Source organism: Phodopus roborovskii, unplaced genomic scaffold (assembly GCF_943737965.1).
Source record: "Phodopus roborovskii unplaced genomic scaffold, PHOROB, whole genome shotgun sequence".
NCBI lineage: Eukaryota > Metazoa > Chordata > Mammalia > Rodentia > Cricetidae > Phodopus > Phodopus roborovskii.
Window position 1 is genome coordinate 11,549,582 of NW_026126525.1, and position 25,625 is coordinate 11,575,206.

The window sequence follows — 25,625 nt, forward strand, 5'->3', positions numbered from 1 at the left end:
AGAGGGATGTATAAAGAAAAGATGGTGTACACAAAGGAATTTTCAACCACAAGGAATGAAGTCATGTGTTTCGCACAAAGATGGATGTAGCTATAGATAATCATACTAAGTAAATTAAGCCAGCCGCAGGACAAATGTTTTCTCTCATTTATGTCTCCTAAGTTTTAACACATAAAATCGTGTGTGTGTGTGTGTGTGTGATGGGAATTGAAATAAAACTGCTAGGGGTTCAAAGGAAAAGTAATGGGAGGGTTGAGGTAACGACAAAAATTTAGGGGTAGGAATATATGTTCAAAATACAATATATACTTGTATGAAAACGTCCTTGTGTAACTCAGTTCCCTGTGCAATAAATGTTTTTACAAGAAAAAAATATTAAAGAATTGGGGCTAAGTCGGGAAAAATCTTGTTCCAAACTAGATTCCAGGAGGTACCAGCAAAATGCCTTTGGGGACGCTCCCATCTCACCTGTGCAAATTAGTCAATTAGAATCTTCTCTGTGAGGTTGAGGATTAAGTGTTCTGAGAAATGCGATTCGGGGCACAGAAATTGGCTCTTAGAGGACTCATTTGCTAATGCGATGGTGATGAACAGAGTTCGGAAAAACAGCTGCGGGTTGAGTTAAACTAGGGAAACCAGTACCGGAGTGCGTGCCACACAGTAAGCACACGTGTTACCACTGTCCCGGTTCTCTCCATCACTATAAACGCCCCTTTCCCAGCTGCTTCATCTCCTCCACCATCATGTCCTCCGGGAAGGCCCACGGCCGGGCGGTCCGGGCAGCACGGTCACACCCTGATGCACGCAGTCTCCGCAGCCCGCACCTCGCTAAGGCGGCTCCTAAGAGCTAGCAGGCAACCCTCCATGCCCAGAACCCCTCTCGTCTCCCCTTTGTTGTGACGCCCCACGACACGTAAAGCCACAACACACACCCGGAAGTGAGAGGGAGGTGGGCGTTCCCGTGCGGCCCGAGAGGAGGCGGAACGAATGATTCGGCTCGGTGTTTCTCCGCCGGACGGAAGAGCGGTGAGCACTGAGCGTCGCGGCGCGCCGCGGGAGCCCGGGACAACCAGAGCGGCGCGCCCTCGACATGGCTTTCAATTTTGGGGCTCCTTCGGGCACTTCGGGCACCTCTGCAGCTACCGCGGCACCCGCGGGTGAGTCAACCCCTGAGCCGTCTTCTTCCGAGGAACGGAAGCCTTGGGCCCGCCCCCTCGGTCCGATACCGCCCGGCTGGGGGTCCGGGGTGGCCCTGGCACGCGGGACTTCTCGGGAACATTTGGAAGGGGCGGGCGGCGGCGGGAGGGCCGCGGGCTGCTCAGGCTCGGCCTGGAGCTCGCAGGGCGCGCGCGTCCCGCGTGGCCGGGCCTTCGCTTCGCTTCCCGCCACCGGGGACTCCGCCCGGGAGAGGCCGGAGGCTACGCCCCTCTCCCTTCCCGGGGCCTCGCGACCCCGCGACCCCTGGTCCGCCTCGGCCTCGGCTGGAAGCAGGCTGCGCGCAGCGCCCTCTGCCCTCTCCCTAGCCCGGGGGGATGCTGGCCCGGTCCCTGGTGCCCTTGCTTCTCTGTGTGTCCCCCACGTCCTCGGCTCTCTTAACTGGTTCCAGCGCCGGTCAGGTTTATTCACGCTGTGAAACCTCTCGCTGATCCTTGTAATTCTTATCTTGCTTTCTTTTCCTTTTCTCTTCCCCTCCTCTCACTTTTTCAAATTTTGTTTCTCTGCCTCCACGTCTATCAGGATTTGGTGGGCTTGAGACTGCCAACTCCACCGCCGGTGGTTTTAATTTTGGGGGTTTCGGATTAACTGCTAACCCTGCAGTGAACTTTAATATTGGGAATTTCGGTGTGTCTACCACCTCGGCGACTCCATTCAATTTTGGTAACAGTCTGACGAGTGCAGGTAGATACTGCGGGTCATGTGTGTAACGAGGGTTGGGAGCTGGAGTCCAAGAATGTTCCGATGTTCCTAGAGTTGGGGGTGAGGGGCACTTGTCTAGTAAGGGAAGGGTTCTTTTCCTAGGTTCAAATTAAGTGTGTATCAAGTTTTGACTGTCTTAAAAGATGTATGTAGGTTTTTTTTTTTTTTTTTTTTGAACAGCCTTGAGAGTTAGAATGCTTCTTTGTTGGCTTTTCATTTAATCATACAGAGTACAGTTTCAAAATGATAAGAATTTGGAATGGAATTTATTTTGGATAGAATATTTTTCAAATTGTTAGCTGCAGTTATAAGCTCAGTGTTTCTCTGGGATTCTTGGACTCCTGCAGTCGCTTTTCATTTTTTATACATATTCCATCGGGATTTCATCCTATTGTCCTTGTGTTTCTAAGAGAAACAAGTCTTATACGAACAGCGGTGACCCGTCTTGTTTTTCAGTCTGTATGATAATGTTTTTCTTCCATCAACTAAACACGTTATGTATTCCTGTAAGAGATGGAATTGTAGATAGAATTTCCAATTCTTTGCTGCCATTTTTGGTAAAGTCTCGATGAGCAGTGTAATTTACCAGATGACAGTGAGTTCTAAAAAGCACGCTAGACATCTCTGCATTCAAAAAGAATTATGAGCCGGGCGTTGGTGGCGCACGCCTTTGATCCCAGCACTCGGGAGGCAGAGGCAGGTGGATCTCTGTGAGTTCGAGGCCAGCCTGGTTTACAGGGCTAGTTCCAGGACTGGCTCAAAAACAATACAGAGAAACCCTTTGTCCAAAAACAAAAAAGAGAATTATGATTTAAAAAAAATATGTGGGTTATTTAAAGAATATTAAAGTATTTCAGAATAAAATATAATGGTTGTGTATGTCCCAATTTAAAGTAGGCTTATGAAAGCTCAACATAAAATGACCCTTGAAAAAAATCTTTACCCTCAGCTGCTCGTATATGAATGTACTGTCCATAGTCTGTTACACCACTTGTGCCCATGCCAATTATATGCATTTGGTAAACGTCTCTTCCTGAACTTACTTGGAAAACCAGATATTGTGTCCATTCACTGGGTTGAAAATAATGTGAAATACTTGAAAATACCAAAGATAAAGCGACTTAAGATATATTAGAAGTGTTTACATTTCACTGCCCTTGCTGTGTTTGCTTTTCCTACTTTGCTTAAAATTGGCACTGGGCAAACCTTATTTTGAAATTTATGTTTCAGAATAAAGCAAACCACATAGTTCAACAGCAACAAATAAGCCTGTTTGTATTTGCTTGGTTTCATGTCTGTTTGAAGTTGTCACTGTTAAAGTTTTGATCTGTACGACTATTGTTTTGATTGCTTTCAAATATGTTAATTTAGCCTCAGCAAAGAGCTTTAAAATTACATTTATTTGTATCCATACTGGTCTACTATTACTAATAAAGCATTTTTGGTAATTTGAAATGTGATAAGATACTAACATAGCTATTTGAAAGTTGGAAGTTGAAAGGGAATTAAAGACAGTACTTTTTATTTTAGGTGTTTCATCAAACTGTTTAACTGGCAATATTGCAGTAGAATCTACTAAGTTATGTGTGTGCAATAGCCTTTACCCTAATTTTCTAAATCTGCATTGTATTGTTAATAGTCGAGGAGTATATAGCCTAGTGGTAGGGTATTTGCCTGCCTAGCATGTGCAAGGTCCTGGATTCAATACCCAGCACTACAAAATTGATTAAAACTGATTATAACCAAATTTTTTTGAGACAGCTTTTCACTGTGTGTTTTAGGCTCATTTAGAAGTTCTAATCCTGCTTTAGCTTCTCTTGATTGGGATTGCAGGCACATACCACTCACTACACCTGTTCTGTGTTGCAATCTTGGTGAGGCTATCCATTTACAAGAAATTATGAGGTTCAAGTTAGAACCTCAGAAAACCTGGAGTATAACTCAGCACTTATGGTTCAAATGTTTGTTTTGAAAGTCTTTGATAGCATATTTATAAATAGATAACTACTCCCAATACTTTTTTTTAAAAAATTAGGTTAGCATTTCATTTTATTCATATATTGCTAGATATGTTAAGATTAATTTTGTTTCTAGACTTACTTAAAAATAAAATCTGTCAGTCGCCACAACGTGCTACTGAGGTCCATGGTAGTAGCCTTGGCAGCCTTTTGTTTTTCTTCCTTTACCTCCTTCAGGAAAGACATTCTTATTTTACAGAGGTAAGCCTGTTGGTACGTTTCCTTTGAAAAGTTGCTTCACACAGACTAAGGAGCAATGTGAGTTCATGTAGATGTAATTTAATTCATGAAAATTAAGGTTGCAAGCTGGCAAAGTCTTCTGCTGCCTTAACATGCTTAGCGCTTTTTTTGGTTTTTCTTTTTGTTTGTTTTTCTAGAGCCTTGAACTCATGGCCTCTGCCTCCTGAGTGCTGGGATTAAAGGCCACCACCTCTTTACTGGGAGCTACTTTTAAACTGCTCCACTGTCAGTAAACAAATTTAGTCGCATTAATTTTATTAGTCTAAATCATACAGACACTTGAATTTGTAGTAGCTAGTCTAAAATACCTATGTATCATTTTAGAGTTATGGCAAAAGTCAGTGTATTTTTTTCAGTCATGTTATACATTTAGTTAAAGGTCTTTGTATTGCATTGTGTTATTTCTATTTAAAATACTTGACCATTTATTTCTTGCAGTGTGTATTAGTAATAGTGTAGGGTTTTTTTAATGACACTGGGAAAAAAAGGAAAATTTAGATTAATATATTCTTTGTATTTAGCAACTATTTACAAAACCATGTGAAGATGAAATTCCCTCTGTGTACACAAAGGAACCTTTATGTTTTATCCCTTTTTTCTTCTTCTTCTTCTTTTTTAATTAGGTGGGTTTGGAGGATTTGGAACAACAACTACAACTGCAGGTTCTGCATTCAGCTTTTCTGCCCCAACAAACACAGGCAGTACAGGTAAGAGGCTGTCTTAAGTCATCTGGAGAAGAGGAAATATGGTAGACACTAAGAACCGTGTTTAGAGCTTACTGGATTCATTCTGATTTTTTCATTGAAAGGCCTTCTTGGTGGCACTCAGAACAAAGGTTTTGGCTTTGGTACTGGTTTCGGCACAACGACAGGAACTGGTACTGGTTTAGGTACTGGTTTGGGAACCGGCCTGGGATTTGGAGGATTTAATACACAGCCGCAGCAGCAGCAGCAGCAGACTAGTAAGTGGAATTTTATCTTCAGATGTAAACTGTAGCAGTAATGGCTATTGCCATTGCTTCAGATGCAGATTGTCTGTAAATAGGTTCCAAAGAATTCCAAAAGCTGCTTTTCATAGTAACACTTGATAGGAGTTAGGGAAAAGCCCAAATGGCACGATCAGGATTGTAAGGGCACTGTGTTTGAAGTCATTCCTTTAAAAGTTTGTTATTTCTAAGAGTAATACAAGTAGAGACATCTGCATAAGATACGATTTATTACATTATGCGTATGGGCTCACCCTTGTCATGCCCAGGCAGACCCTGAGCAGGTTCTGCTCTATGGGAAGATGTGTTGTCCCATCTTTTACAACCTTTTTCATTTCTTTGTAGTTCTGTCACAAGTGTGACAATCTTAGATCTTTCTGCAGACTTTCTTTTATGTTATCCATTCTTGGAAGAAATTCTGTCTTTTATGTTTCAGAGTATTTCAGTCAGTTCTTTACTGGTCATTCTTACATAGTTTAACATGGTGTTTGTCATCTGTATTTCTTAATTGTTGGGTGGAATCTAGGGGCTTATTTGTATAGATAGCTCTGTGTTTATATTTGTAAGACTGTCATGGGATAGATATTCTTTATCAAAAAGTGTATATCTCATTTTTTTGTGATGATGCTAGCAGCCATTGGTAATCATTACTTAGATCAGTTCATTTATTACGGGTTAAGAAGTAATGTTGGAATTCATCTGTAAAGAACTTCACCTCACTTATGTGGTCCTCAGGCTTTGGACAACTGATGCTTATTTGCTTTACTTCTTGGTTCTTTCCTGTCCATATGTAAGATAATATATAAATTGATTCTTAGTTAGAATGTGGACATCTGGGAATGGATTTTCTCACCATACCTTGAATCTAAGTTTTATGGGCTTGCTGCTTTGTTGTTTGCTTTGTTTTCCTTTTTAAGCTCTAGGTGGTCTCTTCAGTCAGCCTACACAGGCTCCTGCCCAATCCAACCAGCTGATCAATACTGCCAGTGCCCTTTCTGCTCCAACGTTACTGGGAGATGAGAGAGATGCCATTTTGGCAAAGTGGAACCAGCTTCAGGCTTTCTGGGGAACAGGAAAGGGCTATTTCAACAATAACATCCCTCCCGTGGAGTTTACACAGGAAAACCCCTTTTGCCGATTTAAGGTATCAGTGTGTCTTTGATCTTCATTTAAAGAGTGAATATAGGAGAGATAGTAACTTTTAGGTTAAAATGACATTTAAGTGTTTTCTTGAGAATGATATGATTAGACTTTTTATTTTAAACAAAAATTATAAAATTAAAGTTATTTTTGAAAAAGTGTTATTATATATGGTTCAGAGTGGTCACACAGCCACCAGAATAGGACTGAGGAAGAGGGTGTTGGCAGACGAGGAACAATGGCAAGCTAGCTGTGGTGGTGCACACCTGAATCCCAGCTCATGGGTCACCGTCCGCTATAGAGCAAGGTTGGAAGCCTATCTCAAAACAAATTCAGGGCCAGCAAGGTGAGTCAGTGGATGAAGGTGCTTGCCACCAAGCCTGATGACTTGGTTTGATTCTGCCCACTGGCATGTAGAAAACCCTGTTTCTATTACTACAGTCAGATGCCAAAGGCAATAAAAGAACATTGGCCGATTTCTTCTGCCTCATTGTCTATAAACACCCATCTCATTGAAATTTGACTTTGGGTAGTCTGCTCTTTACAGTGGAAGTGTTCTACTTGACCATTTATTTTTCTTTGGTTTTTTTTTTTTTTTTTTTTTTTTTTTTTGCTTTTTGTATATGTGTGATCTCTTTCATTCCTTCCTTCCTTCCGTCCCTCCCTCCCTCCTTCCCTCTTCATCAAAGAAAAACTCACAGAAGAGAGGTACTTTCTGTCGTAGTTCAGGCTGACCTTGAACTCATGTAGCCATGGTTGGCCTCCTGCCTCAGCCTCTTGAGTGTTGGGATGGTAGGGCTGCACCACCACACCCAGCTAGTAGTATATTTTCTACATAACAAATTACATATTGGAATCAAGTTAATACTTCACCCTACATTTTGGGGGAGGGCAGTGATGTTTGGGAATCAAATCCAAAGCCTCATTTATGCTAGTCACTTGTTCTACACTACACCCCAGCACCACATATATATAGGAGAGGCATACCTTGGGAAACTCTTCTAAACAGGAAATTCATTTATGTAGCTTCAGCTTGTATATACAGCCTAACAGTAATTTTATACAGTACTTTTAGTGTTTGTGTGCTTTGACATACAAGGTCAGGTGGTGAGGCATGTCCTTCTGTATATATGTTTCTCTTATTGGTTGATGAATAAAACAGTTTGGCCAATAGCCAGTAAAGGCAAGAAGATAGGTGGGGGCTAGGAGACGAGGAGAATCCTTGGAAAGGTAGGCAGAGGGAGACTTCGGGGCTATGCAATGTATTGGAGGAAGGAGTAACAGGTTCAGACCCTTCTCTGGTAAGATAAGGCCATATGGATATACTTAGATTAATAGAATGGGTTAATAATTAAGACAGCTAGCCAATTAAAAGCCCTAGCCATCAGCCAACAGTTTTGTAATTAATATAGCATCTCTGGTTTATTTGAGGCTGAGAAGGGCAGTGGGGCCTGGCAGGACAAGAACCTCCAGCAATAGTCAGGTGTAGAACAGTTTTACTTGGGACATCATATTGACAGCATAAAGTATCAGGATTTGGAGTGCTTACTTGGTTTTAGTAATATGCATACTAGGGTTATTTCCATATCATCTGAGTACATTAGTTGAAATTTTTAATGTTATTGTTTAGCAATAAGGTATACAATAGGTTGAAGTATCAGTTTAAATGTATTACCTTAAAAGTTGCTATGTAATATACATAAAATGAATTAACTTAATACTTTTATTAAAGTTGCGTATAAGTGGTAACAAAGGACAAAATATTACTATATAAAAGCTATTTTTAGCAATGTATTATTCCTCATATTTAATATTATGTAGTATAACTCTTATTCATTTAATATTACACTAATAACCTCAAAGTTTTATTACATGTACTCTAGGTCATTAGTGTATCTTGAGAGTGTCATTATACTTTAAATATATTTTATTTGTAATTTCTTTAAAATTTAGTTTAAGATTCATGACTCAGATGAGTTGTTCCAGTGTATTTGAAACCTCCGAAAATGAATGACTATCAAGATCTTCAAGAGAAAATTCTTTAGTTCCTATGTTGGAAAGAAAATTTAAGTTTCACTGTTTGTAGTTTAGGAAAATGAAGTTTGTTTACAATATGTAATGTCCCACAGAATGGTTACTATTTCCATCTTTTTTAGCAGATGCTAAGCTATCAAACATTTGATATGAAGGCTACATGTATTTTTGATACTTTTGTTTATTTCACAGGCTGTAGGTTATAGTTGTATGCCCAATAATAAAGATGAAGATGGACTAGTGGTCTTAGTTTTCAACAAAAAGGAAGCAGATATTAGAAGCCAACAACAACAGCTGGTAGAATCATTGCATAAGGTTTTGGGAGGAAACCAGACCCTTACTGTCAATGTGGAAGGCATTAAGACACTGCCAGATGATCAGTAAGTATACTGATGCATGCACACAGGTTCTCTTGTGGGGTTTGTTGCTGAAACATAAATCTCAGCAGAATGTTATCTCCAGTTGGTGATTGTTTATTTACAGAAATGCTGAAAAATTTTTTTTCTTTATTTTGGGTTTCTTCTCAGATGCTAGCATGCAGATTTCATTCAGGAGCTGCAGAGCACATTTTGGCTGCACACAGATTGAATGAAAACTTTACTGGAGCATTTTGATAACTGACCCCTTTTGGCTTTTTTTTTTTTTTTTTTTTTTTTTTTTTTGTGTGTGGTTTGAGACAGTTTTGCTGTTTAGTGCTGGTTATTCAGAAATGCATTCTGTAGCCCAGGCTAGCCTTGTACTTGCATATTCCTACTGCCTTGTCTACATGCTGGCATGATTACAGAAGTGCAGTGCCATGTGTGGCCTGATTACTGTGTTTATTCAGGGACTGCTCTAGCTCCCTTGTCCTTTTACCATTTTCTTCTTAGTAGTGCTTACTTTTGGATATTTAAGGTTAGATGAATTACATCATTGATGTTTCTAGCAATAACCAGTGACTGACTCAGGCTATACTTCTTGGGTGTGACTTACAGAAAGCAGCCCATATATTTTGGCAGAACCGTGAGAGTAAATAGTTCTGGGGGGGCAGGGAACAGTAAGAAACATTTGATACAGAAATATAATGCTGAGAAAATCATCTCAAAAAAATAAATTCTATCACATTTATCTACCTTGTTTTGGTTTTAAGTTGATTTATAAATGAGCCTAATAAAGAGGTTTACTTTGAGTTTAAAAAAAAAAAAAAAACAAACAAAAAAGACTTTTCTCCTGTAAAACCATTTCTGATTTCAGCCAGCAGTCTTTAAAACATTTGTGACTGTGGGTCATGAAGTCAGTCTGTTATAAATTGGTTATTTTCCTCTAGGACAGAAGTTGTCATTTATGTTGTTGAGCGTTCTCCAAATGGCACCTCGAGAAGGGTTCCAGCAACAACCCTGTATGCCCACTTTGAGCAAGCTAACATTAAAACACAGCTGCAGCAACTTGGGGTGACACTTTCTATGACCAGAACAGAACTGTCCCCTGCTCAGATCAAACAGCTCTTGCAGAACCCTCCTGCAGGTATGTGCTGGAGCTGGCTAGTTGGTTATTAGTGATTAGTGTAAGAGTTTGTCACATCTCTGCTTACTTGGAATATATTCTTGAATATTGCATTTTATAGTTAGTTGTGAGTTTAAATTATATAGCTAATACATTAGAAATTTTGGGAAGTGATAATCATAATCCATCTGCCTGTAGATAATTCGCTCAAAATGTATTTTTTAAATTTTTGTTTTTACTATTTAAGTAAAATTTAAATGTGTTTGCTCTTTAAAAAAAAAAAAAAGTCTAAGTCTAGGGTATCCTAATTAAGTAGATTGATAATGTCTAGCTTGTCTCCCTTCTCTATTAGTAACACTGGACTCTGCTGATCCTGTGTCTGTGGTGTTAAATGTAGGCATACATACAGAGAGGTAGTAGAAAAAAGGATTCTGCACTGTGCTTTGCCGCAGCCTGCTTTTTCATTTACAGGGTTTTTTAGTATTTCTAGTGTTAGTACATGAAGATGAACTTTATTTAAACACTATAGTATTTTACTTTACTTAATAGTGTTTCTATGCATTCATCATTCCAAACTCAGCATTTGTTGATATCTGTAGAAATTTATCTTAGAATACATGTGTGTATAGTTTTTTTTAGAATAAGATGTCTGGTACCTGTACTGTCTTTGGGAGATGGGATGCAGAAGATCATGAGTTTGAGGGCAGCCTAGACAACATAGTATCACTGATACCCTCCTCTACACCAAGAAGTCCACTAGAATAAAATTCTGACAGTGAGACTTAATTACTGTGTTGTGTTTAAGTATACTGGCAAATTGCCCTTCAAAGAACTTTCTAGCAATTTTATTTGCAATTGTAATATATTCACTCTCTCCTCCCTTCCTCCCTTTCTCCCTCCCTCCCTCCTCCTGTAAATTACTTAATAGTCTGTATTTTCTGACCAGGTTGAATATCTTTTCATATTTGAGAATTCCCTTTTTATGTCCTTCACTCATTTCCTGTTCAGTTCATGGTGCTTTTGTTTTTGTGGATTCATTCTGTGTTTTAGAGGTAGATGTGTTGTGCTGGCTGTTGCAGATAGTTCCTTTGAATCCATCTTTATAAGATTATTTTTTTAAATGTCATTTTTTAAAAGTAATTCCTCATTATGGCTTCCGAACTTGGTGTCTAATTTTAAGAAAGCATTTCCCATATAAATATAAATGCAGAAAATCACGTTTTAAAAGAATAATTTTGTTTGTGGTAGGTGTTGATCCTATTATTTGGGAACAAGCCAAGGTGGATAACCCCGATTCTGAAAAGTAAGTATATCACCGTCTTATTTTATATGCAAACTGATACCGGAAAGAAAGCAAACAAATATGGGCTATTGTTGTATGCTCTCATTTAAAGAGTTACTTTCATCGCTTTTAAAAACAGTTCTATGATGGTAAGGCAGCATGAGATGAAACTAGTTATGACTAGAGAAACCTGAATCCTAGTCACCTATTACATTTTCATTTATAGTGCAAGTTTTTGACTGAACTGCATTACCTCATTCATAAAATAGGGAGGTTGAAAACAGCATGGTAACTGTTGATCTCAATGCCACGGATTAGAAATTCATTGTAAAATTGTATGAGGTCTATTATGAAATACATCTTGTTTGTTTTAGTGGGAAATTCTGAAAAGTGACCTTGCATTTTAGATTAATCCCAGTGCCAATGGTGGGCTTCAAAGAACTGCTTCGAAGACTGAAGGTTCAAGACCAGATGACCAAGCAGCATCAGACCAGATTGGATGTAAGCATGCGCTTTGCATTCTCTGCCCTGACATGTTTTTACTGTGTGCTGTTTTCTCTTACAAGAAACTAGCACATTGCAGAGCAACAGCTTCATGCATCTGCTTTCCTTATGCTAGTAGCCCCTGCATATGGACTTTTTTTTCCTTGAATTGTATGTGTATGACTGTTACCTATACTGTATATACATCACATATTATGCAGTACCCTTGGAAGCCAGAGAGGGCATCAGATCCCCTGGACCCGGAATTACAGACTGATTTGAGTGTGGAATTGAACCTGTGTCCTCTGGAAGAGCAGCCAGTGCTCTTAACATCTGAACCTCTCTAGCTTCATAGATACGATTTGATGTATGTTATGAGTTTAGATTTATAACCTAGATTTATTCATTGTCTCTCTGTTTTAGTTTTTTAATCCAAGGACTTAGCAGAACCAATCTAGATTAACTTCTAAAATCACAAAAGATTTTGTGTAGTGTGGGTGGTCTGACTGTACGCTTAACCTCCACATCCTCTTGCAATTAATTTCATTAGACATGAGCGAGCTTACTGTTTATAAAGTGATTCCTTTCATTGCAGTTCCCCTTTTACACTGATCCAGCATTGTTGTACACATAGCCACCGTGTTTCCTGTAAAGCCCTACAAATATTTACACATAATTGTTTTTTCTTTTCAGTGTTTCTCTGTCCAGAAATTCCAGCATGATTTCTCTTGTGGTCTATTTTCCAACTCTTTATTATGTTAGTCTGGGCACACTGAATTCATGATTATCACCTTTAAAATGAATTGTTTAGCTTCAATCTTGTTCAAGGCCATCCTTGGCTACATAGCTTCTGTCCTCTCCACTACCTACCTCCCAAGTACTAAAATTTCAGGCATGTGCGCATTACTACACCTGGTAAGAATTGACTCTTAACATTAAATCATTTCATCCTTGAATACAGTACTTCCTTTTTAAAAAGTGAGGCTTGTCTGTGTCCTTTAGTTAATTTTTTTTCAAAAATCTTAAACATCCTTTTCTTCTTGGGCTGATCCCCAAACTTTTTAATAATTTGGATGATAAACACAGCAACCTAATTTGTTCTTTGTCCCTTCATAATGTCCTGGTGTTTCATTAAAAGTAATGGAGGCCACACCTGGTGATACAGGCCTGTAATTGAAGCTACTTGGGAGGCTTAGACAGGAGCATTGAAAGTTCAAGGCCATAATGGGCTGCAGAGTTAATTCAAGACCCACCTGGGTAATAATATAGTGAGCTCTTGTCTCAAAATAAATCGTGAAGAGGGGGCTGATGGATGCAGTTAGTGGTAGAGTGCTTGTGTCCCATATATTGGACCTTAGGCTCAGTTCTCAGGTATGTTCCAATCTCCTGCCCCAAACAAGGGTGATCTACATAGGCGGCCATAGTAAAATAGCTTATACAAGCCTCTTCAATACTCCAGTAGTGTAGAAATTAGTTATGGTAGGGACAGTTGTAGAATGGAATGGATTGGAATGCTTTAATATATAATGGCGAGATTGTAACATGTTTTTGGGCTGGGGGATAGTCCTATTGTGCTGAGCATTGTGACCTGATTTCAGTTCCCAGAGCCCACAGGAAAAGCCAGGCATGATAGTTCGTGATTGTAATCCCTATGCTGGGGAGGCAGACAGGAGGGTCTCTGAAACTCACTACCCAGCCAGCTCAGCTTCCTTGACAAATTCCAGAAGACCCTCCATTTCAAAGAAAAAAAAAAAAAAAAAAAAAAAAAAAGGACACCTGAGATTTTCTGCCTTCCACACACTCACATGCATTGTATTCGCAGAACACATCCGTGTACACACACAAATTAAGCTTGTCCTGTTAAGATTAAGACAGTATAGAGCAAAGTATTGGGATTTTAGACCAGATCGAAAGCATCATTAGCCAAAGACAAGAAAATTATTCACTTTTTGGACTTAAAACATTCCTTTTTCTCTCTACTGTGATTATTCTCTCCTGGTATTTTGTGCCAGGATATGGAGTATACTGGTCTTCCCAGCTCTACTAACTGCAGACTGATTAACTTTTTCATCCGGGCCTGGTGGTTGGGTCTATTCTGAAGTACTATTTAAAATCCCTTATTTCTGAAAAATTATTGTTTTCACAGTGTGTTGCCTCTTCACTAAATATCTTAAAGCTCTGAAGAAATCTTGGAATAGTACTTTATAAGTTGTAGATATGTAAAGGAAGGAAATATAAAATACAGAATCATGAGGCTGGATGATGGGCTCAGCAATTAAGAGCTCACACTGCTACAGAGGACTGAGGTTGGGTTCCAAATACCATAACCAGGCAGCTTATAGCTGCCTGTAACTACCTACCTCTCGGGGACCCAGTACGCTCTCTGGACTCTAATGCACCTACACAGACATACACACATCTACATAGAAAAGAAATTTAGAAATATTAAATGTAGAGTTAAAGATAATGTTTTGAGAGATGGCTCTCTAGGTTGTCTGAGAATGGGGCCGTCCATGTAGGTGTACCTGTTAGGTAGCTGCTGTGCCTACTTGATTCATCCTTAAAACATTTTTTTCAACAGATCATATCTGAAGATATCAGTGAGCTACAAAAGAATCAAACTACAACTATGGCCAAAATAGCACAGTACAAGAGGAAGCTCATGGATCTCTCCCACAGAACCTTACAGGTAATAGTTTAGAATTCCCCCAGTGTTTTATAAGGGTTATATGTGAAATATTTGCCAAATAAGGAAATGATTTTTTACATAGGAAAAAGACCCAAAAGTTGGAGGCTCCTACAGGATAGGAGATGAGAGAAAAAAATAGTCTAAAGTTCACCTCAAAAACAATTTTGGTACAAGGGAAGGTATAAAATTGATGATTCCTGGTTCCATAAAGTAGAATGAGTACCAGTAAAAGGAATGGGGCCATGTATTGATGATTAAAACCAGTTACCAGTTCAACAGCAACCTAAGGGGAATCATATTGTCACGAGAACAAGCGCTCCATACCAAACTCAATGGGACACAAGCAAAAGCCCTCATTAAAAACACCAAATCAAATACAATGAGCTTACTGTTGAGAAATTTGAGAAACCAGCGATACATTCAGAATGGCAGTGGACAGGAAGACCATCAGAATAGAACCATCCCAAAGAGATCAGAGGGACAGTGCCACACACATAGGCCTAAGTCATGAAAGATGCTACCCTTTTTCAGATTTGGAACCTAGGGAGACAGGTGATTTTTTTTTTTTAAACAAATAAAACTTACTAAAAGTAATGTACAGCAAAGTGAAGAAACTGGTAACTACCCAGAAAGCAGAGGGGGACTTCTAAAGTCCATGTGGAAAACCCCTCAAGTGTGGCTAATTTCATTGCTGAATTTGTCTAATAAAAAGATAATTTTTGTGCTACTTTAATCTTTTTAAATCAAGGAAAAATATTGATGGCTCCTTTTTCCTCTTTGAACACTTTCATTGAGATATAATTCATATATCATATACTTAACTCTCACTTAAAGGATATACTGTCTGTGAGTAAGTATGTTTTCAATATGTTTTCATTACCATGCAACCATTACAGAGATGAGTTGTTAGGATATGTAATCATGCTATCGAGAATTCCCATGCCTCTCAGGAGCCACTCTCCCATTTAACCCACATCTGCTCATGCTGGGCACCCTCATGCCAACACTTGGCTCCCTGTATAACTCAACATTGGCAAGATGTTCACTTAACCAAACAGCTAGAAACTTTACAGTGAACTTGAATAAATCTGGGTGTTGTGTTGCATGCCTGTAATCCTAGCACTTTGGATAAAGCAGGAGGATCAGTAGTTCAAGGTCACCCTGGACCACATGAGACCCTGTCTCAAAACACAAAAAGTGATTTTTATATTTTCTCAGTAGTCTTTTGAGTGCAAAAAAGTAAATATACAAACAGCATTGATTTTTTTTTTTTTTTTTAAGATGTGTTTTATACAAAGATTTTCTTTAATATCTAATTGGAATGTAAAAGCACTTCATAGTAAGCATAAAGGACTTGAGGTTTTTTTTTTTTTTTTTTTTTTTTCTCTTGTTTAATGTTTTGGGTTTTTACTGTGTTTGAGCCAGGGTCTCAGCTATGCAGCCTAGACTGTCCTACAACTCTCCTTGTTCCTCAGGCCAGCCTCAGACTTGTCCTCATGCCTTAGCCTCCCAAGTGCTAGGATTTCAAAGCACCCCCTATATTCTCAGCAAGTCAGTAATTGATCTTAAAAAGTACTCTACTGCCTTGTATTGATCCTTGTCTTTCACAGGTCCTAATTAAACAGGAGATTCAAAGGAAGAGTGGCTACGCCATCCAGGCTGACGAAGAACAGCTTCGGGTTCAGCTGGACACTATCCAGGGGGAACTGAATGCACCTACTCAGTTCAAAGTAAGCACTTGGAAGTCTACCTGGCTAGAGGCTGTTGAGGTAGAGCTGAAACGGGATTAAGTAGTCATCACACGGGTGTGTAGCATTGTGTGTCTTAAGCACATTTGTTTGTACTAATTAAAATTTCTACAATTCCCAGTCATGGTACTTTTGGCTTGCATTAGTGCTTCAAATAAAGACCTGGGAGTTTTAACTGATGGTTTTGAAGATACCTTTTTTAAAAAAAAAAAAAAAAGAATCTTTTCGGAGTAGCTGTGATTGTTAGCGCTTGTTTCTGACTCATTTTTAGGGTCGACTAAATGAACTGATGTCCCAGATCCGGATGCAGAATCATTTTGGAGCTGTTAAATCTGAAGAAAGGTATTACATAGATGCAGACCTGTTACGGGAGATTAAGCAGGTGAGTATCAGCTTCCAACTTCATACCCCATCAGGGTGGCTGCTGTTCACCCATTAGAATGTGAAGAAATTGTAACCTCAGGCACCTTGGAGTAACATGAAATATAAAAATCATCGGTAGTGGTGCACACACTTAATCCCAGCACTTGGGAGGTAGACAGGTGGGACTCTGAGTTCAAGGCCAGCCTGGTCTATAGAGCTAGTTCCAAGACAGCTAGGGCTACACAGAGAAAAAAAAAAGAAAACCTAAATTAAAAGTAGAATTAACATCTCATCTGGCAGTTCTATATCTGCTTGTTTTTGAAAGACAAGGTCTCAGTATGTGACCCTGGTTCGTCTTGAACTCAGGAATCTGTCTGCCTTTGCCATTTGAGTGCTTAGATTCAAGGTATATGCCACCATGCCCAGCCAGTTCTATTTCTGGAGATGTGTGTACATATACATATAAACATATATATATATATATATACACACACCCCAGGAAGTTAAAAACAGGGATTTGCACAGACATTTATACACATATAGTGGAGATTTTAACACATGCAACAACATAGGTAGACCTTAAAATATGTGGTCATACAAGGGCAAATGTATGACTGCCCCTCTGTGAAGCAGAATGACCAAGGATGTGAACATACATAACATCTCTGTACACATAAAGAGGTCCACAGTGACGTGCCAAACATACTCCCTCACTGCCCAAGAATATTATCTAGATAATACAAGTGTCAAAGGGTAGGCAGTGGCAGTACTCAGGTCAGGGAGGAGGTAAATCTCAGGCTTCCTCCAAATCCTCTCAGCTGCATTTTATCCTGACCTAGAATGATCTGTATGTATATCAAATTGAGAAGCTGGGACCAGGGATGTAACTCAGTTGGTGGAATGCTTGCCTGCTATAATGGAGCCCTGACTTCAGTCCCCAGCACCACAGAAACTAGTAGTGCACACCCACAGTCACAGCATTCAGGAGGCAGGAGCATTGGTTCAAGGCCCTGTCTTTAAAAACACAGAAAACACATTTTAAAGATATTGTCAATTCATACTTAATCTGGTTTTCCCTGGTTTTAGAATGCCTTGTACTGAGGATAGCTGTCTCACTATGCATACTTATATTTAGTCAGTAATTGCTGTATTATGAGTACTTTGTGGGTAGCTTTCCGTTTAACAGAACAGTACACTCACATTTTATTTTCTTCCAAATTCATTCTAGCATTTGAAACAACAACAAGAAGGCCTCAGCCACTTGATTAGCATCATAAAAGATGACCTAGAAGATATAAAACTGGTAGAACATGGATTGAATGAAACCATCCATAGCAGAGGCGGTGTCTTTAGCTGACCATTTACAGACTTGTTCAGAGGTTCATAAAGTCATCCTGCTACGTCAGGCCTTCCTTACGATGACCACATGGACGGGCAAGATAGTCCTTTCCTCGCTGGCATGTTTGAAGTCCTGAGAAACTACTGGACATTAAATCTGAAACGGACATCACAAAGCTCTTCAAAGAGAATCTGAAAGTTTATATCTAAAAGTATATTTACTTAAGAAAAAAGTACACAATTCCCCGAAGTATATGCACTGTTGTACATTTTACAGCAGCATTAAGCATAGTCAGTGTTTGATGGTTATTCTTTTCCATAGCACAAAATCCTTCCTAACAAAACAAACTGTAATTATGTGGCTGTTGGAGATTATGATTCAGAATGTGATGCACTCCACTGTGAGGCTATCAGTGGAGAGTAAAGAGAATCCCAAAGTATTTAATGATTTGTGTGGTTTTCCTTTTGTTCTATGAAGACTTGAAGATATATTTTTATATTATTTTACTTATTTGGAACTTATAGAACATATCTAGCCAATTAGGATTTAACAAAAATCACTGTTTTTGCAAACTTTTTCTAAACTTTTTATTTCTAAAAATGAAATCTTTAAAATAAATAGTTAATTTGCAATTTTATGTAATTCTGTTCTCTGGTGTTTTATTTAAGGACTTGTAGGTGCTGACATGTTTTGACTAGAGTATAACAAATGGAATCATCTAGGATGAAACCTTCCATCGGCTTTAAATTCCACTTCAGACTGCAGGACAGACCGGCCTCAGCTTGTTGACACCTCTGCAAATGCTGTAACTATGCTTCTGTGTGGTGCTTTGGCTTACACTGGGGGAAGTTATGAGAGCAAAACAAAAACAAAACTGCGTCTTGCTGTTGTGCTAATGTGGGGTGATGGGGGAAAAAGTGCTGTGTCTAGAATCCTACTGAAGCAGAGATTAGACACTGTAAAGACTAGGGACTAAGACTAGGGACTAAAACTTCCCAAGTTGGCCACTAGAATTTTGTAGTTGTTGCTGCTGGGTATGGGCATAAAACATAACACCACTCCCCCCCCCCCAATATTTTTTGTCTTAATTTCCATGTTTTATTTTCTTCCAAATTCATTCTAGCATTTGAAACAACAAGAGGGCCCAAAGCCGCTGGCTTGTTGCAATGCCAGTGGCTTTGGGAGGGTTTTCTTTGCACTTGCCACGTCTTGGTGGTCATCTAGGGGACCAGTGAGAAGGAAAGACAAGACAGAAATACATAGCAGCTCCCTGTGGGAAGGAAGGGATCCCAGAGCTGCTAATGTTACAGGGTCCCCACATGGCCTCCTAGGCACAGAAGGCTGCCATCTTAGCAGCTCACTCGCCTGCCTACCTATGTATTTATTGTTTCAGAGAGAAAGCAATCATTCCATTTTGACTCTGGCATTAAATTCATGTTAGTCACATTAGTAATGGCCTTTTAATATTTGGAAATCCTACAGGAAAACATTTAATAAACTTAAAAGTTTTATTGAATCCGATCAAAAGTATACAGCTGTGGGATTTTTACAATCCTAAAGTTAAACAGAAATGAAAAGTTAATTCTATGACACTATCTGGACCAGCTTTTTAAACTGTAAAACAGGGAACAAATATACAGTTCTTATTTTATACAGTCTGTGCAAGTGAGAAAGACCTCTTTTCTCTTGACTTCCTGTGGGGTCCCCATTGCATCTTTCAAATGAACGTTAGGATGCCATGAGCAGTGGGGATGCTTACAGCAGAAGCGACGATTAACATGATGGATGCTGTGATTGATGGAAGGAGCATTCTGCCAGATGATGCGGAAGGATGGCTTTTGGGACCTGGACCTGGAGCTGGGCCCGGAGCTGTTAAAGAACACAGTCATGGTTTGTGGTATGTATTGAGTATCCTCCACCTATAACATACATCACAGCTGTGAACAGCAGCAGCCTACTGAGACACCTTTAGTCAGGTGCTTGTTTGTATATACATGCAGCCTCGAAGTTTCAGGCTAAATTTGTAGATGTATCATTAGAGCATACTGTTCTAGGGTTTTGTTTTATATCTATATAGGCAACCAAGGCAATTATTTCTTGTTCAAGTGCACCAGAATTTCTTAGCAAATTTCTTTTCAGTTGCTTTAAATCATACATTATAAGTTGACCTCATTTGTCTCATTTCAAACAAGATATAACTGCAGTTTTTTTTTTTTTTTTTTTTTTTTTTTAAAAAAAAACACTGAGCCTACAAACTGGCAGAAAAAGGAAAAAAAAAAATTTCCCCTATGTGTACCTGGCTTTGGAGAAAACCAGCTTTTTTTTTTTTCTCCCCCACTCTTGCTTTGCTTTAAACCTAGGTAACTTAACACCTTTGTTTAAGCAGACTGCATAGGGACGGGACTGTTTATGAGAGCAGTCAAGAGTTCATACATGAAGCCAAGAGAAACAGTAGTTTAGGGCTTCATGTTGGTTGCTGACACTGCAGTCATGTGTCTAGAGGTGGAGCGGCTGGCAGGTCATTGGTGCATCAGGATGTTGTTGCAGGCAGGCAGTTCACAAGGGGGCAGACTTGCATATGAGAAGCAATCTAGATGCTGTCCAGGGTGGAATAGGGGCACTAATGACTGAACTTGGGCCTCACATGTGCTAGCTCTGCCACTGCAGGAGACTCTTAACTGTTAGGAACTAGACCTGAAATGCTTGGGATAGGCTTCCACAATGAAACACGGACCTACCCTCTGCAGTTTCAAGTGTGCTGCCAGTACTCGCACAACCCGAAGCAGCTTGCCATATAAACCAAGTGTTTTCTAAGGGGCTTCTCTGTGGAACCCTGGCTGCCTGGGGACTCGCTCTATAGACCAGGCTGGCCTCATACTCAGATCTGCATGCCTCTGCCTCCTGAGTGTTGAGGTTAAAGTCATGCACCACCACCTGCTGTTCTGACTAACATAAAACAGTTCATCTACTGTCTGCTGTTGCTTCACTTTGATCTTATGTGGAATAAGTATGATCTTATACTTCCAGTATGCTCCAACCCAAATTTTCACGTAGGATATGTCTACCTTATGAATCTAGTATTTATACTTTGAGACATACAACTAAAAAAAATAGAACATGCCAGTTCTTTTACAGGTAAGGTACATCTTACGGTGAATCTTATTTCAGGATACTATAAAGGCTTTATAAAATATTGGTTGTTTAGAAAAAGGATGGCTTGAGAGAACTGAAGTGTCTCTAGAAAGTTAATAGTTATTTAAAGGAAGCTGATGGGTGGGGGAGGGGCAGCTCATGCATGCACATAAGCGCATGCAACTTTGTCACCTTTCAATGAGGAAAAAAATTAGCTTTACATTTTTTTATTTCTAAGCATGTGTCATCCAAAGAGAAGGAGGTGTTTCTTACTAGGATTGGCAGCCTTTCCTTGGCTTTTCTCTTCTAGAACATAAAGAGAATCGGAGTTACTACATTATACATTTATATATTTTCTCCAGATATGAAGATCTCAAAGTTGGAGTAAGCTTATTCTTCCCTTGAGAGTGGGCCTAGGGCATATTTGAGGAGAAAGAAGGCTTTAATTTGACCCATCTGCTCTGAAAAATTTCCTCCATGAGTGTGTTTTCGTTAAAATGAATGTGAAGTTTGTAACCAAAAAGAACCCTTTTCTGAATATTGAACTCAGACTGCTAAGTATAAGCCACCCCGTCTTCCATTTACTGAGTGCCAGCACATCAAGGACACTCTAGTCATCTGTGCTGGCTGAGGTACAATGTGCATGGAATCAGAGCAAATGCTTCCATGGGACCAATGTCTGTCTGACTTTGACCTCTGTCCCAGTTGCTATGCTGTATTACCACCAGGTGTGTAGCTAGGCTTGAAATATTGGTACTCACATTTTTATAATTTTAAATCTAAATGCTGTGTCTTAGGAGTCCAGAATAGATGGGTGTCAGTCTGGCTGTCTTTTCTGCTCTCACAAGATTCCTCACCTTGCTGGATTTGATGAGCCAGCCTTAAAAAGCCTGCACTACACACAGCTTTCCAGGAAGGGCACAGTACTTTAGCTGGTTGAGGAAAAGAAGACATGCCTACACAAAATGGCTAGTCTGCATGGGTGTGCTGTGAGGTTCTCATTCCTACTTTCCAGACTTACTCTGGAATAAAAAGTACATGTGGACACCGCTGCCCACTATCAAGCCATCTACCTGCTTATATGGAAATGCGTTCTCAGAGGCAGGGAGCCAGGAGAGAGAAGAGAGGATGAACAAGCATCAGTGAGAGGCCTGAAGCATCAACAGCAGCAGCTCCCTGAACTACCTACAGAAATGCCTGTGCGTACGCTAGGAGATAGCATCAGCTACCAGAAACTATTCAAACTCCAAAGCCTCAATCCTGTCTGCACCTACAGGAGTCATGGCCCCGCTTACACCCAAAGGAGAGGCCATCTGAGCCTTGGACTCATCTACACCTGGACGAGCGATCACCACAAGCTCAGCCCTGCCTGCATTTAGAGGAATATTCAACAGAACCATAGCCCCCAACTACACCAAATGGAGGAAGAGGGACCCCTGAAGCACAGGATCTATCTGTACCAAATGGAGGTAGAGATGGATAGACGACAGTGTAAGGACACAGAATAATACAGCACCACCAGTAACTAGTGGGTCTACAGCATTGAGGCCCTTAAAGAAATGGAGGATAAGACAAACAAAAATTGGAAGAGATTAACAAAGAAAACCTAGGAAAAGCAATCAAAACAGGTGAAGGAAACAGTTCAAGACTTGAAAACTAAAATAGAGGCAATAAAGAAAAAACACAAACTAAGGGAACTCCAGAAATGGAAAATCTGGGTAAACGATCTGAAACTACAAATGCAAACATAAACAGGATTTCAGGCACCATAGAGGAAATAGATTCATTGGCCAAAGAAAATTTTAAATCCAACAAATTCTTAACACAAAATATCCAAGAAGTATGGGACACCATGAAAAGACTGAACCCTAGGAATAATATGGTTCGAAGTCCAGCTCAAAAACACAGAATATATATATATTCAACAAAATCACAGAAGAAAGATTTCCTAACCTAAAGACATACTTATGAAAGTACAAGAGGCTTACAAGAGGCTTACAGAACACCAAATAGACTGGAACAAAAAAATTCACCTCTCTACACAATAACACTAAACATACAGAAGAAAGAATGAATGCTAAAGGCTGCAAAGGAAAAAGGCCAAGTAACATAAAGGCAAGCCTATCAGAATTATACCCCACTTCTCAATGGAAACAATGAAAGCCAGAAGGTCCTGGTCAGGTGTTATGCAGACACTTAAGGGACCATGATGCCAGCCCAGACCACTATATCCAGCAAAGCTTTCAATCACCATAGACAAAGTACAAATTGGCCCTATGGAAAATACCGATAGGACTCCAACCCAAAGAAGTTAGCTACATCCACAAAAACTCAGGCAATAGATAATCCCACTCCATCAAATTCCTAAAAAGAAAAACACACAATACCACCACCAACAAAAGCAACAGGAACCTAGCAATATCAATGAACTCAATTCACCTATAAAAAGGCATAGGCTGTCAGATTGGAGACAAAAACAATCCATCCTGCAGCATACAAGAAACACCTCAACCTCAAAGACTGACATTACCTCAGAGTAAAGGGTTGGGAGATTTTCCAATTTCTAACAAAATAGACTTCAAACTAAAATTAGTCAAAAGAGATGAAGGTCATTTCATATTCATCACAGGAAAAATCTATCAAGATAAAGTCTCAATTCTGAACATCTATGCCCCAAATACAAGGGTACCTTTACTTGTAAAAGAAACATTACTAGAGCTTAACTCACACATCAAGCTCCACACACTAATAGAGGGAGACTTCAATACTCCACTCACCACTGGACAGGTCTCCCAGACAGAAAACAGACAAAGGAACTAACAAATGTCATGACATCTATAGAATGTTCCACCCAAACACCAAAGAATATACCGTCTCAGAACCCTATGGAACCTTCTCTAAACTTGATCACATACTCAGTAACAAAGCAAACTTCAATAGATGCAAAAAAAAAAAAAAAAAAAAAAAAAAAAAATTGAAATAACCCCCTGTATCTTATTGGATCACCACGGCTTAAAGTTAGAATTCAACAACACTAATTGCAGAAAGCCCATAAACTTATGGAAATTTCACAGTGCTCAATTGAATCACCAGAGTCAAGGAAGAAATAAGGGCTTCCTCAAATTCAATGAAAATGACCTCACAGCATAGCCAAACTTATGGGACACAATGAAAGCAGTGCTGAGAGGAAAGTTCATAGCACTAAATGCCCACATAAAGAAGCTGGAGAAATCCCACACTAGTGAATTAACAGAACAAGTGAAAGGAGGAGTAGATGGCTGGAAATAAACAGAAAACAATACAAAGATTAATGGGACAAAGAGCTGGTTCTTTGGGAAAAAAAAAAAAAATCAATGAGACAGACAAACCTTTATCCAAACTAACAAAAAAAGACAGAGGAATTATCCAAATGAACAAAATCAGAAATGAAAAGGGTGGCATAACAGACACAGAGGAAACCCAGAGAATCATCAAAAACCTGTACTTCAATAAAAGAAAGACACCACATGATCATCTCATCAGATGCTGAAGAAGCCATTGACAAAATTCAACACCCCTTCATGATAAGGTCTTGGAGAGAGCAGGATACAAAGAACATCTAAACATAATAAAGGCAATATACAGCAAGCCAACATCAAACTAAATGGAAAGAAACTCAAACCGATCCCACTGAAATCAGGAACAAGAACAGTCTGTCCACTCTATATCAATTCAATAATCCTACTGAAAGTTCTAGCTAGAGTGATAAGACAACAAAAGTATACAAATTGGAAAACAAGTCAATCTTCGCTATTTGATAATATATAGGTAAGTGACCTCAAAAATTCTACCAGGGAACTGCTACAACTGATAAACACCTTCAGTAACATAGCAGGATACAAGATTAACTCGAAAAATTCAGTAGCCCTCCTATATACATATAGTTGTGATAAATGGACTGAGAAAGAAATTAGAGAAACATCACCCTTTACAATAGCCATAAAACATCACCCTTTACAATAGCCATAAATAACAAAATATCTTGGGGTAACTCTAACCAAACAAGTGAAAAGACCTGTATGACAAGAACCTTTGAAGAAAGAAACTGAATAAGATACCAGAAAATGGAAAGATCTCCCATGCTCTTAGACAAAAGCAATCTATAGATTCAATGCAATTCCCATCAAAACCCCAGCAATATTTTTCACAGAATTCAAAAGGACAATACTCAACTTCATATAGAAAAACAAAAAAACCCAGGATAGCCAAAATAATCCTATACAATAAAGGAACTTCTGGAGATATCTGACTTCAAACTCTACTATAGAACTACAGAAATGAACACAGCTTGGTATTGGCATAAAAACAGATGGACCAGTGGAATTGAAGACCCTGATGTTAACCCACACACCTATGAACACCCTATTTTTGACAAAGAAGCTAGAACTATAAAATGGAAGAAAAGAAAGCATCTTCAACAAATGGTGCTGGCATAACTGGATGTCAACATGTAGAAGAATGCAAATAGATCCATATCTATTGCCATGTACAAAACTCAAGTTCTAATGGATCAAAGACCAACATAAGTTCTAATGGATCAAAGACCAACATAAAACCAAACACACTGGACCTCATAGAAGAGAAAGTGGGAAGTAGCCTTGAATACATTGGCACAAGAGAGGCTTCCTAAATACAATACCAGCAACAATGAATAAATGGGACCTCCTGAAACTTAGAAGCTTCTTTTGTAAGGCAAAGGACACAATCAACAAGACAAAATGGCAGCTCACAGAA

At 39.3% G+C, this 25,625-nt stretch overlaps 3 protein-coding genes across 7 annotated transcripts in view; 2 read left to right on the forward strand and 1 right to left on the reverse strand.

Annotated features, from left to right (window-relative positions):
* The window catches only part of Scarb2 (scavenger receptor class B member 2), a 193,022-nt gene that overhangs the window by 52,957 nt on the left and 114,440 nt on the right, over nt 1-25,625 (forward strand). The window lies entirely within an intron of this gene.
* Nucleotides 1,008-18,357, forward strand: Nup54 (nucleoporin 54). 2 transcript variants are annotated; one of them, XM_051198209.1, is made up of 13 exons: nt 1,008-1,157; nt 1,738-1,899; nt 4,799-4,882; nt 4,984-5,136; nt 6,078-6,304; nt 8,527-8,714; nt 9,641-9,837; nt 11,065-11,119; nt 11,506-11,599; nt 14,163-14,270; nt 15,881-16,000; nt 16,290-16,400; nt 17,610-18,357. In XM_051198209.1, exons 1-13 carry the CDS (start codon nt 1,091-1,093, stop codon nt 17,736-17,738), a joined length of 1,695 nt encoding a protein of 564 aa, XP_051054166.1. In that variant the 5' UTR covers nt 1,008-1,090; the 3' UTR covers nt 17,739-18,357. The 2 variants fall into 2 exon arrangements, with proteins under 2 accessions (XP_051054166.1, XP_051054167.1); XM_051198210.1 differs by lacking the exon at nt 1,738-1,899.
* The window catches only part of Art3 (ADP-ribosyltransferase 3 (inactive)), a 35,759-nt gene continuing 29,343 nt past the window's right edge, over nt 19,210-25,625 (reverse strand). Inside the window, exons 11-12 of the mRNA XM_051198581.1 lie at nt 21,126-21,158; nt 19,210-19,589 (exon numbers count right to left, since the gene is read on the reverse strand). Coding sequence (XP_051054538.1) covers nt 19,438-19,589; nt 21,126-21,158 — 185 coding nt within the window. The 3' untranslated portion in view covers nt 19,210-19,437. The remainder of the gene's footprint in view (nt 19,590-21,125; nt 21,159-25,625) is intronic.